The sequence below is a fragment of the Vicia villosa genome, linkage group LG2 (assembly GCF_029867415.1).
Source record: "Vicia villosa cultivar HV-30 ecotype Madison, WI linkage group LG2, Vvil1.0, whole genome shotgun sequence".
NCBI lineage: Eukaryota > Viridiplantae > Streptophyta > Magnoliopsida > Fabales > Fabaceae > Vicia > Vicia villosa.
In genome coordinates, this window is record NC_081181.1 from 62,334,374 (window position 1) to 62,346,957 (window position 12,584).

The 12,584-nt window shown below is 37.0% G+C and overlaps 1 protein-coding gene across 1 annotated transcript; it reads right to left on the reverse strand.

Annotated features, from left to right (window-relative positions):
• Positions 1–11,004: 11,004 nt before the first annotated feature.
• On the reverse strand, positions 11,005–11,520 carry LOC131649205 (uncharacterized). The gene has a single exon (XM_058918962.1). The coding sequence runs from the start codon at positions 11,518–11,520 to the stop codon at positions 11,005–11,007; it is 516 nt and encodes a 171-aa protein (XP_058774945.1).
• Between the last annotated feature and the right edge of the window lie 1,064 nt (positions 11,521–12,584).

Below are 12,584 nucleotides of genomic sequence, written 5' to 3' on the forward strand. Positions count from 1 at the left end.
TTGGGCCCGAATCCGACCCTACCCGACCGCATGTCCAGCCCTAGTTCCAACCATATATCTAACCTCCACAAATCCAAAGTTGAGAAGATTGAATTTTAAACGTACAATCTACCGAAAGAGCATGGGACATGTTTTACACTATATCAAATGAATCGATCGTGCATCGATCGTGCAGGTTTAAACACTCACCCTCTTGTTAAACTACATTTGAAGAGTGGAATAAAAAACAGGAGAGAGCTTCTATTTGACATTGAAATAAAGATTGTGAATTCTTATCTATCCAACTCAAAAAGTTGGGTAATGTTACCTTCAATGTAAAATGTCTTAGAAACAACAAACAATTGTACTATTTTATAATTAATTAAACATATAAAAATTAAATAGAATTTTGTGATTGGCTGAAGGTACACTACCCAACTTTTTGTGATAGGTAGAGAAGTTGTCCCAATAAAGATATCTTATCCTTACATCGCATGTGTACATCCCCACAACTATGTCAGTAAAATCGACTTCATGCCTTTCTCATTGTATTTGATACTATATATAATAGTGTCGGTAATTACAATTCATAATGACTAATTACAACTCGTAATGACTAATTTCCTATTCTATGAAAGTAAATTATTCACAATAAATACAAGGATTATTTCCTGATTAACATCCCCCCTCAAATTGATGCGGCTGGTCAAGGAGCATCAATTTGCTAACCAGAAACTGATGTCGTGGACGTGGAACAGCCTTGGTAAGAATATCTGCAACCTGCAACTGAGTACTGACGTGAGGAAGTGATATCATTCGATCATCATAGGCGTCGCGTATGGAATGACAATCAACTTCTATATGTTTGGTGCGTTCATGAAAAACAGGATTTGCAACAATTTGAATGGCACTTGTATTGTCAGCATAAAGTGAAGTTGACTCTGTTTGGGGAAATCCAAGTTCAGCCAAAAGACCACGAAGCCAAAGTATTTCTAAACAAGCAACAGACATGGCACGATACTCAGATTCTATAGAAGATTTAGAAACTCTTGCTTGCTTCTTACTTTTCCAAGAGATTAATGAAGAACCAAGAAACATGCACCAACCAGTGACAGATCGACGAGTATCAGGACACCCTGCCCAATCAGCATCACTATAAGCACTCAACTGAAGAGAAATGCCAAGAGAAAAGAATAATCCGCGGTGAGAGGTTCCCTTTAAGTAGCGAATTATACGACGAACCGCAGCCAAGTGAAGATGGCAAGGAGAATGCATGAATTGACTTACTTGTTGAACAGCAAAAGATATGTCAGGGCGAGTAATAGTCAAGTAGTTAAGGCTACCCACAAGTTGTCGATACAATAAGGGATCGGGCAAAAGATCGCCATCATCACGATGATATTTAACATTAACCTCAAGAGGAGTATCTACCGGATTAGCCAATTGGAGACCGGCCATAGAAATCAAATCTGTAGCATACTTGTGTTGATGGAGAAAGATGCCCTTGGATGTAGAATGAACCTCAAGACCAAGAAAGTAATGTAGATTACCCAGATCTTTCATGTGAAATGAGGCCTGTAACTGTTGCTTAAGTTGCTGAATAAAAGCATGATTAGAACTAGTAATAACCATAACATCAACATACAAAAGAAGCAGAACAATTCCCGCAGATGTGCTATGAATAAATAAAGAGGAATCATACTGACTCTTAGTAAAGGAGAATCCAAGTAGAGTGGAGCGGAATTTCTCGTACCATGCTCTAGGTGCCTGTTTCAAACCATATAAGGAGCGTTTGAGCTTGCACACTCCTTTAGATGAAGAGAATAATCCTTGAGGTGGAGTCATATAAATATCTTCTGTCAGGTCACCATGAAGAAAAGCATTCTTCACATCCATTTGATGAAGAGACCACCCACTAGAAGCAGCTATAGAGATGATCGTGCGAACAATTGTCATTTTGGAAACCGGTGCAAATGTCTCATCATAATCAATTCCATATTCCTGCTTGTTTCTCAAAGCAACCAAACGAGCCTTGTAACGGTTGAGGGACCCGTCATAACTCAATTTCACAGAATATACCCATTTCCAACCTATAGGTTTGACATCAGGAGGACAAGAGACAATATCCCATGTGAAATTCTCTTGAAGAGCCTGAAGCTCTTCATTCATTGCTTTTCTCCATCGAATATCTTTAACAGCCTGTGAGTAACAAGTAGGAATAGATATGCTAGAGAGTGTGGCATTCAGAGAAGTATGTGAAGAATCATACATGTCTGGTGAATATCTATCTGGTGCGTGAGATATTCGCCCAGATCGCCGTGGTTCAACCGGTACTGGATCAGGTGGCGGTTCAGCATCGGGAAGGGGCGTGAGAACCTGCTGTCTGTGTTTTCTGACATATACATGACCTGGTTTATAACATTCTATAGATTGAGGCATAATAGAAAACTTAGGAAGAGTAACATTATCATTAATGGTAGGAGAAACACAAGGAAACATAAAATGATTATCAAAAAATGTCACATTCCTAGAAATGCGAAAACGATGGTTAGTGACATCATAACACACAAATCCCTTATGAGAGTGACTATATCCCAAAAATGCACATTGAACAGACTGTGCTCCAAGCTTATGCCTTTCAAATGGAGCTAAGTGAACAAAACACACATCCAAAAGTATGTAAAGCACTATAATCAGGATGAATTTTAAAAAGACGAAAGAAAGGAGAATCAAGATCAATAACCGTAGAAGGAAGACGATTGATCAAGAAGACAGCTGTAGAAAGAGCCTCTACCCAAAATCGGGGTGGTACAGAGGCTTGGAGAAGTAAGGTGCGTGTTACATCAAGCAAATGACGATTCTTCCGTTTTGCCATACCATTTTGTTGAGGGGTATTGGGACAAGATCGTTGAGACAAGATGCCTTTTTGTTAAAGGTATTCCTGAAACTTATTAGACATGTACTCACCACCAGAGTCAGAGCGAAAAATCTTAACACTTGCTTGAAATTGAGTTTCAACATATGTCAAAAATTTCTTAAACATAGCAAACACTTCAGATTTAGAACGGAGAAAATATATCCAAGTAAAACGACTATAATCATTAATAAATGTGACAAAATACTTATAGTGAGCATGAGAAATTACAGTATACATTCCCCATACATCACTATGAATCATCTCAAAACAAGTGGAGGCACGATGAGAATCAGATGGAAAAGGAAGTGTTTTACTTTTAGCCAATTCACAAACAGAACATGAAATAGAGGCATTAGAAATAACATTTTTATTTCCCAACAAACCAGTTTTACATAAATGAGACAAAACAGAAGAGTTTGGATGACCCAATTTTCTATGCCAATCCTCATATGAATTCAAAATGTTATTGCAAGCAAGAGATAAATGAGTAGAAATAAACTGAAGGGGAAACAATCTTCCCACTTTAGGCCCCTTCGCGATCACCTTCCCTGACACCTGATCCTGCACAAGACAACCAGCACGAGAAAAATTAACATTATAATTTTCATCCACCAATTGGCCAACAGACAATAAATTGGAAGCAAGATCGGGTGATACAAGTACATTCCGAAAATCTGAGTTTATATCACCAACTTTAGTGATAGATATGGTATTACCGTCAGCTATTTGAATTTTCTGATTACCATGATAAGATTGCAAATTGTGCAAATATTCAGAGGAACCCGTCATATGATTGGATGCACCAGAATCAAAAAACCATGGACGAGAAATATCAGAAGACTTACCCTGAATTCTCAAGGCCAAAAGAGCAGAAAGTACCATTTGTTGAATTAGTTCAGGCTGTAGAGTACCATTAGATGCATTACTAACGGAAGGGCCAGCTGTAGAATTTGTATTTGCATGAAGTGCCTGCACTGAACGTTGTGTTGGTCGTGGAGGACGTGTGGGACAATCAGATATAATATGACCTTGCTGCTTGCAATAATTGCAGAACTTTTTATTACAACTTCGAGAAATATGGCCAAATTGTTTGCAAGAGAAGCATTGAACCTGTCTCATATCACGACTTTTACCTCTACTTTGAGCAGCAAATGCATTCACTGTAGGCTCAAAAACAATAACTTCATGAGACATGGTTCCTTGAGTAGCAAGACGTTGTTCCTCTCGGAGAATTTCACCAACACATGTATCTAAAGAAGGAACGGGATTCCTGTTTAGCAAAGCTCCTCTAACAACTTCAAATTCTGGACGAAGTTTCATAAGAAATTGATCTCGTCTACTAGTGTTGTAGACCTCCTAGACATCTGTAAGAGAACTCTTGGGAACATCCACATGTATAATCGCAGAGTGTTCTGTCCATAAATTCAAAAAACCAGAGTAATATTCTTGAACTGACATATTACCTTGTTTGTAATTGGCTATCTCGAGCTCTAACTGGAAATGCTTGGCCGCATTGTCCTGATAATAAATACGCTTTAAGTAGTTCCACATTTCTTGAGCAGTGGAAAAAGATCGCAAATTATTAATCATCTAAGGATAAATAGTACTGAGAATCCAAGTGATAATTTGAGCATCTTTGATTTCCCAGGCATCTAAATCAGTTGTCTCTAACGGTGCCATAGAGATATCACCCAAGTGATTCCATAATCCTTTCCCTTTGACATACATTCGAAACTGAAATTCCCAAGCCGGATAATTTTTACCAGTAAAACAAATACAAAAATTATCTTTTTCTGTTTGTGAAGCCATGGTATAAGCCTAAACAAAACTTGCAATATAATATATATTGCTAAGACTGAATACAGTAGAAAAATAATTTACTGCAACACACTATTTATTTTGTGCAACAAAGTGAAGACAAGAAAAAATAGGTGAAGCCAACTAAAACTTGCCGAATAGTAAACCCTTGCCAATAGCATTGAACGAAACACTCTAGCAATAGCCGCTAGCACCGAACCTAAAACTTAGCAATAACAATAGTTATCACCGCTGAATCTTCAATCTGATAGTACCAACAACAGACAATCGACAATCACATTAACCAATTGCGATAAACATAAGACCAATATTGCAAGGCATTAAGGGAAATCGCAAAGACAAAATCTTGAGACGCGAAAACGCATAATCAAAAGCAGTTACAGGTTTCAATGAACTGTTTCGAACAAAACCACCGAGGAACAAGATTTCGAGAGCACCAACGAGGAAAAAAATTTCGAGAGCACTAACGAGGAACAATATTCAAGGATCAAGATTACAAGATTTCAAGGGCGACCCAGTGGGGTGTCGCTGTTTAGCCAAGGTAACAAGATTTAGGTTTGATCGAACCTTCTGATACCATGTCAGTAAAATCGGCTTCATGCCTTTCTCATTGTATTTGATACTATATATAATAGTGTCGGTAATTACAATTCATAATGACTAATTACAACTCGTAATGACTAATTTCCTATTCTATGAAAGTAAATTATTCACAATAAATACAAGGATTATTTCCTGATTAACAAACTACGCATCAAAGAAATTCGCCAAGTCATAAATCATTGTATTATATCATAATAAATTTAATAAATTTAAGAACCATAGATGGTAGAAATAAGCATAGGTGAAATCAATGCATGGCTCTGTAAGTGCTATTTGGAAAGTCTCAATGACAGGTTCATAAGCTTTAGAGCATTTGGCCATTTTGTCCATGGTAGGAGCATTTGGCCGTTTTGTCCATGGCAGTCCCCTTCCTTCTTAAATACATAACAATGTCATCTGTTAATTAAAACAAAACACATTGAATGTCAAAGATTACAAATATCTGACACCAAAACACACACCAATCATCATTTCAAAACATGATATTTGACAGACACACATACCCATATCTTCTAAAAATATGACATGTTCAGGTGAATGCAAGAATATGAGCGCTAGCTTCATGCTCCAAATTTTGTACCATTCCCAAACACTTTTCAGCCATTCTAACATGGGATAAAAGTGAGAGAATTAGAAAAATGCTTAAACACTACTAACCTATATTTTCAATAATATCTAGGGTGGTGTTTGGTGCACTAAGCTGTGATATAACCTGAAAACCAACAACATTTGCAAACTATTGCCAAAGCATTATCATGTTAAATTGATCTTGCAACCTATTTGCTCGGTCATCTGAACCACATAGAGGAAATTATAAGCACATTCTTTCCTGCATTTCAATTTCTACCTTTTGTTCTGGTTCTGAGATCAAACTGTTAAGATAACTCGCTGGTGAGAGTGGACTAAAATCAAACAACAATTGAGAAAAGAAAACAAACATTTTTGTTCACTTATGATAAAGCTATTACAGAACATGATGATTTAGTTCAATAGTTTTAAAAATAAATTTCTAAAGTATAAAAAATGAAATGCAGCATTGATCTAACTTTCAGTGTTTCTAAATTTTCCATTTCACCGATAGAGTCTAAGGTACGGAAACAAAAAACCAGTTACTAAAATATCAATTGAGTAATGTAAATACTTATTCCTGTTTTGTATCATAATTCTTCTGAAAACATTAAAACCTTAAAACAACATATATTATTCTCTAGACAGCAAATATTGTACTAATATTTTCCATACACATGATTGCTATCATTTTCCATATCCATAATTAGAGGCAGACCCAATGTAACAATCTTACTTAAAAAGAGATCAATTCCTTAACTTAAACCATGACCATATTGCTAGACGATAGGAATGGTCTAGAGGGGGGTGAATAGACCATCTTTTTCGACTTAAGAAAATTTTAGCTTTTTGAAACGTGACTTCCCTGAATCACTTAATCGTCTAAGAGCGATTATGTTATCGGGGACCGGACATGTGCACTAAACCGAACGGATGAAAATGTCAAGTAATGAATTACGTTTTAACGAATATCTCAATTGTATCAATTACACACTATATGGTATATTACTCACAATGAACGTTTTCACTAAAATTTGAACAAAAAATTTGATTGAGTAATTTTATCGAACACTTGGTGATCGATATTTTACCTAACCTTAGTTTTTGTTCAACAATGGAAATAAACGAAATCAAATGGAAATACGATAAAGTAAAAGCGATAAGGAACACGATATTTGTTTAGGCATTTCCTCTATCGTCCTCGCAGGAGTACGTCTGCCCCTAATTTCAAATGAAATTAGGAAAGTTTTATTAGATTGCAAAATGTTTAACAAGGATAGAAAGTACCAATCACCAATTACACACATGCAGTAAAATTGAATACAATTCGATCCTCCCCTTGATTCAAGTCGAATCAAGTCAATGTCTAAGATCTTCACGATCAAGACCCCGATCGTTCCTTTCTCAATCCTCCGGTTGTAGCAAGTTTTTTGAGCAGATCTTCAATCCCTCAAACCCTTATGCACGGCTGAATTGATTACCAAAGCGAATCGATCGTCAAAAACCTTCGAAAAAAATCTTGGATGAAGAAGGAAAAACCCTAAGGTTTTATACAAGAAACACCCTCAACAATCTTCACTCGAACAAGATGAATGTCTACCGTCGAATCTCGAACAAGACAAATATTTACCGTTGAACCTTATCAACACACGTTCCTTACTTCGATCGGGAAAGATGATTATGTGTGATTCTCGATCAATAAGCGAAAGGTTGAAGATGAGAAGAAGTCGAGTCTATCTTTCACGTTTCTTGTTAAATTGCTTGAGAATGATCACTTGAGTATTTATAACACCTACAATGTATAAGCCAACTTGAAAACAGCAGAAAACAAGGTTTATTAGCGACAGGACGACCTGCTCTCTGCATAGGTCGACCTATTGAGTGTATAGCACTTGAAAAAGAGCAATGTGTGACACTTGCGTCGACCTGAAGGGTCGGCGTGCGCATTCCCGTGACTTCCTCTGAATGCCATGCGTCGACCTAAACCATCAATGCGTCGACGCATAATGTTTTTATACTTGAGTCACCAAACCTTGACGCGTCGACCTGAAGGGTCGGCGTGCGCATTCCCGTGAATTTCTCAAAATAGAAATGCGTCGACCTAAGAAGGTAATGCGTAGACGCATTCAGCCTTCACCTGAATTTCTTCACAAAGGGCTTGCAATAGGTCGACCTATGATATGTGTGAGTCGACCTATTGGTGTTTTGTGGCCAAAAGTGCTTGTCTTGGTTGCATGTGCTCGATTTCTATGATTCCACTTAAGTTGTGGTTGATTCACAATATTCTGACAGCATGAAAACAACACCTTGCCCTCACACATATAATGACTTAACTGTAACTCCGAATGTTGTAGCATAGCTTCCTCTTGCCCAACCATAACTTTGAAACACTAAAACAAAATCTCAAGTTGGTCGTCTTTAAGTTCGTATCCAATCTGAAACAACATAGAGTAAGTCATAAAACTGAAGAAACCATTCAAAAGACCGTTATCCACAATAAAAATGCATGTATATCTCTTCAAGTCGCTTTCTCGGAGCATGGCGTATGATGCTGTAAAGGATACGTGTTTACAAAATAATAGGGAGAATATTTCTTATTGAATTGAATAAAATAAATGGCTCTTAAATAGCCTCACAGAAACCTAATCAGAGAAAAAATAGCCCACTCTAACAAACACTAAAAATGTGGGATAGTGGCAAGAGAATAGGTAAAAGCAACAACTCACTAACAACACTAACATTACTTACTCTAACTGACAGTATATTAACTTAAAATAAAAACAATTTTAACATCCTCCCTTAAACTGAATGTTACTTAACAATCAGTTTACTATTGGCAGTTGACACACTCCTAATAGGTTGTGCAATTTCACAAAAGCATCAAGTTTCAAAGGCTTTGTCATCACATCGGCCACTTGTTCTTGAGTATTGCAGTGAACTAGTTCTATAGTTTCATCCTTTACTAGTTCACGAAGAAAATGGAATCGAACATCGATATGTTTGCTACGACCGTGCATTACAGGATTCTTAGAAAGTTTGATTGCTGAGTTGTTGTTGCAGTAAACAGTTGTTGAGATGTTTTGAGTATGTCTAAGCTTCTCCAAAATCTTTCTCAACCAAACAGCCTGACAAGCACAAGTAGATGCAGCTATAAATTCTGCTTTTGTAGTAGACAAAGATACCACATGCTGTTTTTTAGATAACCCGGATATTGCAGCAGAGCTCAATATAAACACATATCCCGACGTGCTTTTTCTATCATCCAAGTCACCCGCATAGTCACTATCCGTGTACGCGACCAACTCTTCATTTCCGCCCTTCTTGTAAAACACACCATAATCAGCTGTCCCTCTTAAATATCTTAAGATTTTCGTTGTTTCTTTCCACCAACCGGTAAATTTGTCAACTCCCAAGTGTCATTCTTCTCTATTGATTCTAATTCAAAATTCATGGCATTTCTCCATTTTTCACTCTTCATAGCTTCTTCAAATGAAATTGGATCAACACCTGCAAACATGGTCATGTTAGTCATGTTTTCTTCTTCTTCTGACATTCCTTCTCCACTTTCATAATCCCTCATCCATGCAGGTCATCGTATTATTCTTCTATTTGAATCTTGCCGACTCTCTTCAATTGACTCGTTTGAATCAGAGTGATCAAGTTCTCCTTGTATTTCTTCATTGATGCTTGTATCATTTTCTGCACTTGCAGCAGTGGCAGACTCATCTTGTTCATCTTCCCATTCTAAATTTTCTTTGATGTTTTCCTCATGCATGTCTTTTATTCCAGTCCCAACTTTTATCTTCTTCAAAAACAACATCTATACTAACAATAATCTTATGAGAAATTGGATCGTACAACCTGTATGCCTTTAATTCTTCACTTACTCCAAGTAGAACACAACTAGTACTTTTTCTGTCTAGCTTTGTTCTTTTTCTGTCGGGTACGTGGACATGCGAAACACATCCAAAGACTCTAAAGTACTCAACTGATGGCTTTACATCACTCCAAGCTTCTTCAGGAGTCTTGTTTTTCACATCAATTGTTGGACATCGGTTCAACACATGAACAATCTAATTTACAGCCTCGGGCTATAAATTCCTTCGAACTTGTTTCTCATACAGCATGCAATGAACCATGTTCATAATGGTTTTGTTTTTCCTCTCGGCTACACCATTTTGCTGTGGTGTATATGCAGCCGTCAGTTGTCTATTTATATCATTCTCCTTGCAAAAGTCATTAAATGCTTGTGATGTAAATTCACCACCCCTGTAAGTACGCAAGCATTTAATGAATATATTTTTTCTTTCTCCACATGATTTTTAAAGCTTCTAAAAGTGTCAAAAGCTTCAGATTTTTCTACTAAAACATATACCCATGTTTTACAACTATAGTCATCAATGAAAGTAATTAGGTATCTCTTTTTGCTATTTAAGGCTGGTGTAATAGGCCCGCATATGTCAGCATGTATCAACTATAGGATTTGAGATGCTCTCCACGTGCTCACTTTAGGAAATGGATCTCTCTGTTGCTTTCCCGCAAGGCAGTCTTTACAAATTTTAGAGGGAGTTTTGAGTTGTGGCAGACCATTCACTATCCTTTTTTGCTCAAGAATCCTTAAGCCTTTAAAGCCTAAATGTTCAAATCTACAGTGCCATAACTGAGTTGAGTCTTCAGTAATTGTGTTGAAACAAGCCGATACACTTGATTGAGGCTTAACCGGCAAAATGAACATTTTGTTTGAGGACATTGTTGTTTCTATGATCAAGCCCTTCTCCTTATGATAGATCTTGCATTTTCCATGTTGAAAAATGATAGTTAACCCCTTTCTTGTAGCTGACCAGTGCTCAACAAGTTGTTCTTTAGCTCAGATACATAGAACACACTAGTAATGATATGTGAGATTCCATTCAATTGAAATCTCACATTTCCTTTTCCTTTCACAGCCATGATGGAATTATTTCCCAACTTCACAGTTTCACTAAAATTTTCATCCAAATCAGAGAATACTTCCTTCTTACCACACATATGATTACTACCTGAGTCAATGAACCATGCTTCTTCCTTATCTGATTCTTTATTTTCCATGGATGCCATCAAAAGCATTTCATCTTGAAATTCTACATAATTGACTTCACTCTCCTTGCTTGGACATTCATATTGAAAATGTCCAAGTTTATGGCAGTAATAACACTCACAGTGGACTTGTCAAAATTTGGCATGCCCCTTCCTCCTCCTCGTCCGCGAAATCCTCCACGACCGTGACCTCTTGTTCTGTTTTCATAGGTTACTTTCAAGGCTTGCTCTTCAATAACATGAACATTCATGCGTTGCTCATGCACCAGCAAGCTACTTTGTAGTTGGTCGACTGATAAGGCGTCAATGTCATTTGACTCCTCAATAGAGCAAACAACATAGTTGAATTTTGGAGTCATGGACCGCAAAATTTTTTCAATAATAACAACATCTCCTATAGTCTCTCCATGAGTTCTCATCTTGTTGGCTATGGTGAGGGTTCGAGAAAAGTACTCGTTCACCAATTCTCCAGCTTTCATCTGCAAGATTTCAAATTCCCTTCGAAGTGCTTGTAGTTGTACTCGTTTAACCCTTGCCATTCCTTGATACTTCTGCTTCATTGAGTCCCAAATGTTCTTTGATGTTTCTTTCTTCACGATTGTCTCCAAGATAGATCTATTAATTGCTTGAAAAAGATAATTTTTTACCTTTAAATCCTTGAGTTTCTGATCTTCAACAATTTTTCTTTGTGCCTCAGTTGATTCTGTACCCCCAACTGCCGTAAGGATCCCATTTTCAACCAAGCTCCAGTATTCTTTGGATCGAAGGAAGTTCTCCATGAGCATTGCCCAATGATCATAGTGACCATCAAACTTTGGAATTGATGGTTGAACAAAACTGCTATTTTCTGCCATCTGCTTGAAAAGACTGATGCGTTTCAAGTATTGACCAGGCCCCTTCTAGAGGAGCTGTGATACCAATTGTAAAGGATACATGTTTACAAAATAATAGGGAGAATATTTCTTAGTGAATTGAATAAAAGAAATGGCTCTTAAATAGACTTACAGAAACTGAATTAGAGAAAAAATAGCCCAGTCTAACAAACACTAAAAATGTGGGATAGTAGCAAGAGAATAGGTAAAAGCAACAACTCACTAACAACACTAACATTGCTCATTCTAACTGATAGTAAATTAACTCAAAATAAAAACAATTTTAACAGATGTACATTAAGAGCACATTTTTTTGTTTGGAGTATAAAGTGTAAGTGTGGTCGACCGTTAACTTTGAATCGAATGTCGGCATATATGTTGTCGGCACAACAATGCTTATATCAGTTCCCTGTCACATAAATAAAACTATATACTCTATCATAAATCAAGCTATTAACACCAAAATCATACCTCAATTGCATGTCGCATTTGTCGGTCGTTTGGGTTTTAGATCCGACCACCATTACCCCACGAAAACGTAGATCCACCACCTCGTTGTCTGCTCTAAAAGCAACACCTGGTACATAAAATTAACATTAAATAGCACTTCTTAAACTAAATCGACATAATATCTAATATACCGACAATGATAACAAATGATATCACAAATACTATTTTTTATCGATTTCAAATTTACATAAGACTGTGACAGTAGCTACAAACACATCCCAACAATCCCAACAATCTCACCA

Bases quoted from the DNA above. Each gene is read 5' to 3' on its own strand.
- LOC131649205 (XM_058918962.1), bottom strand. From the start codon at position 11,520: ATGAAGCAGAAGTATCAAGGAATGGCAAGGGTTAAACGAGTACAACTA.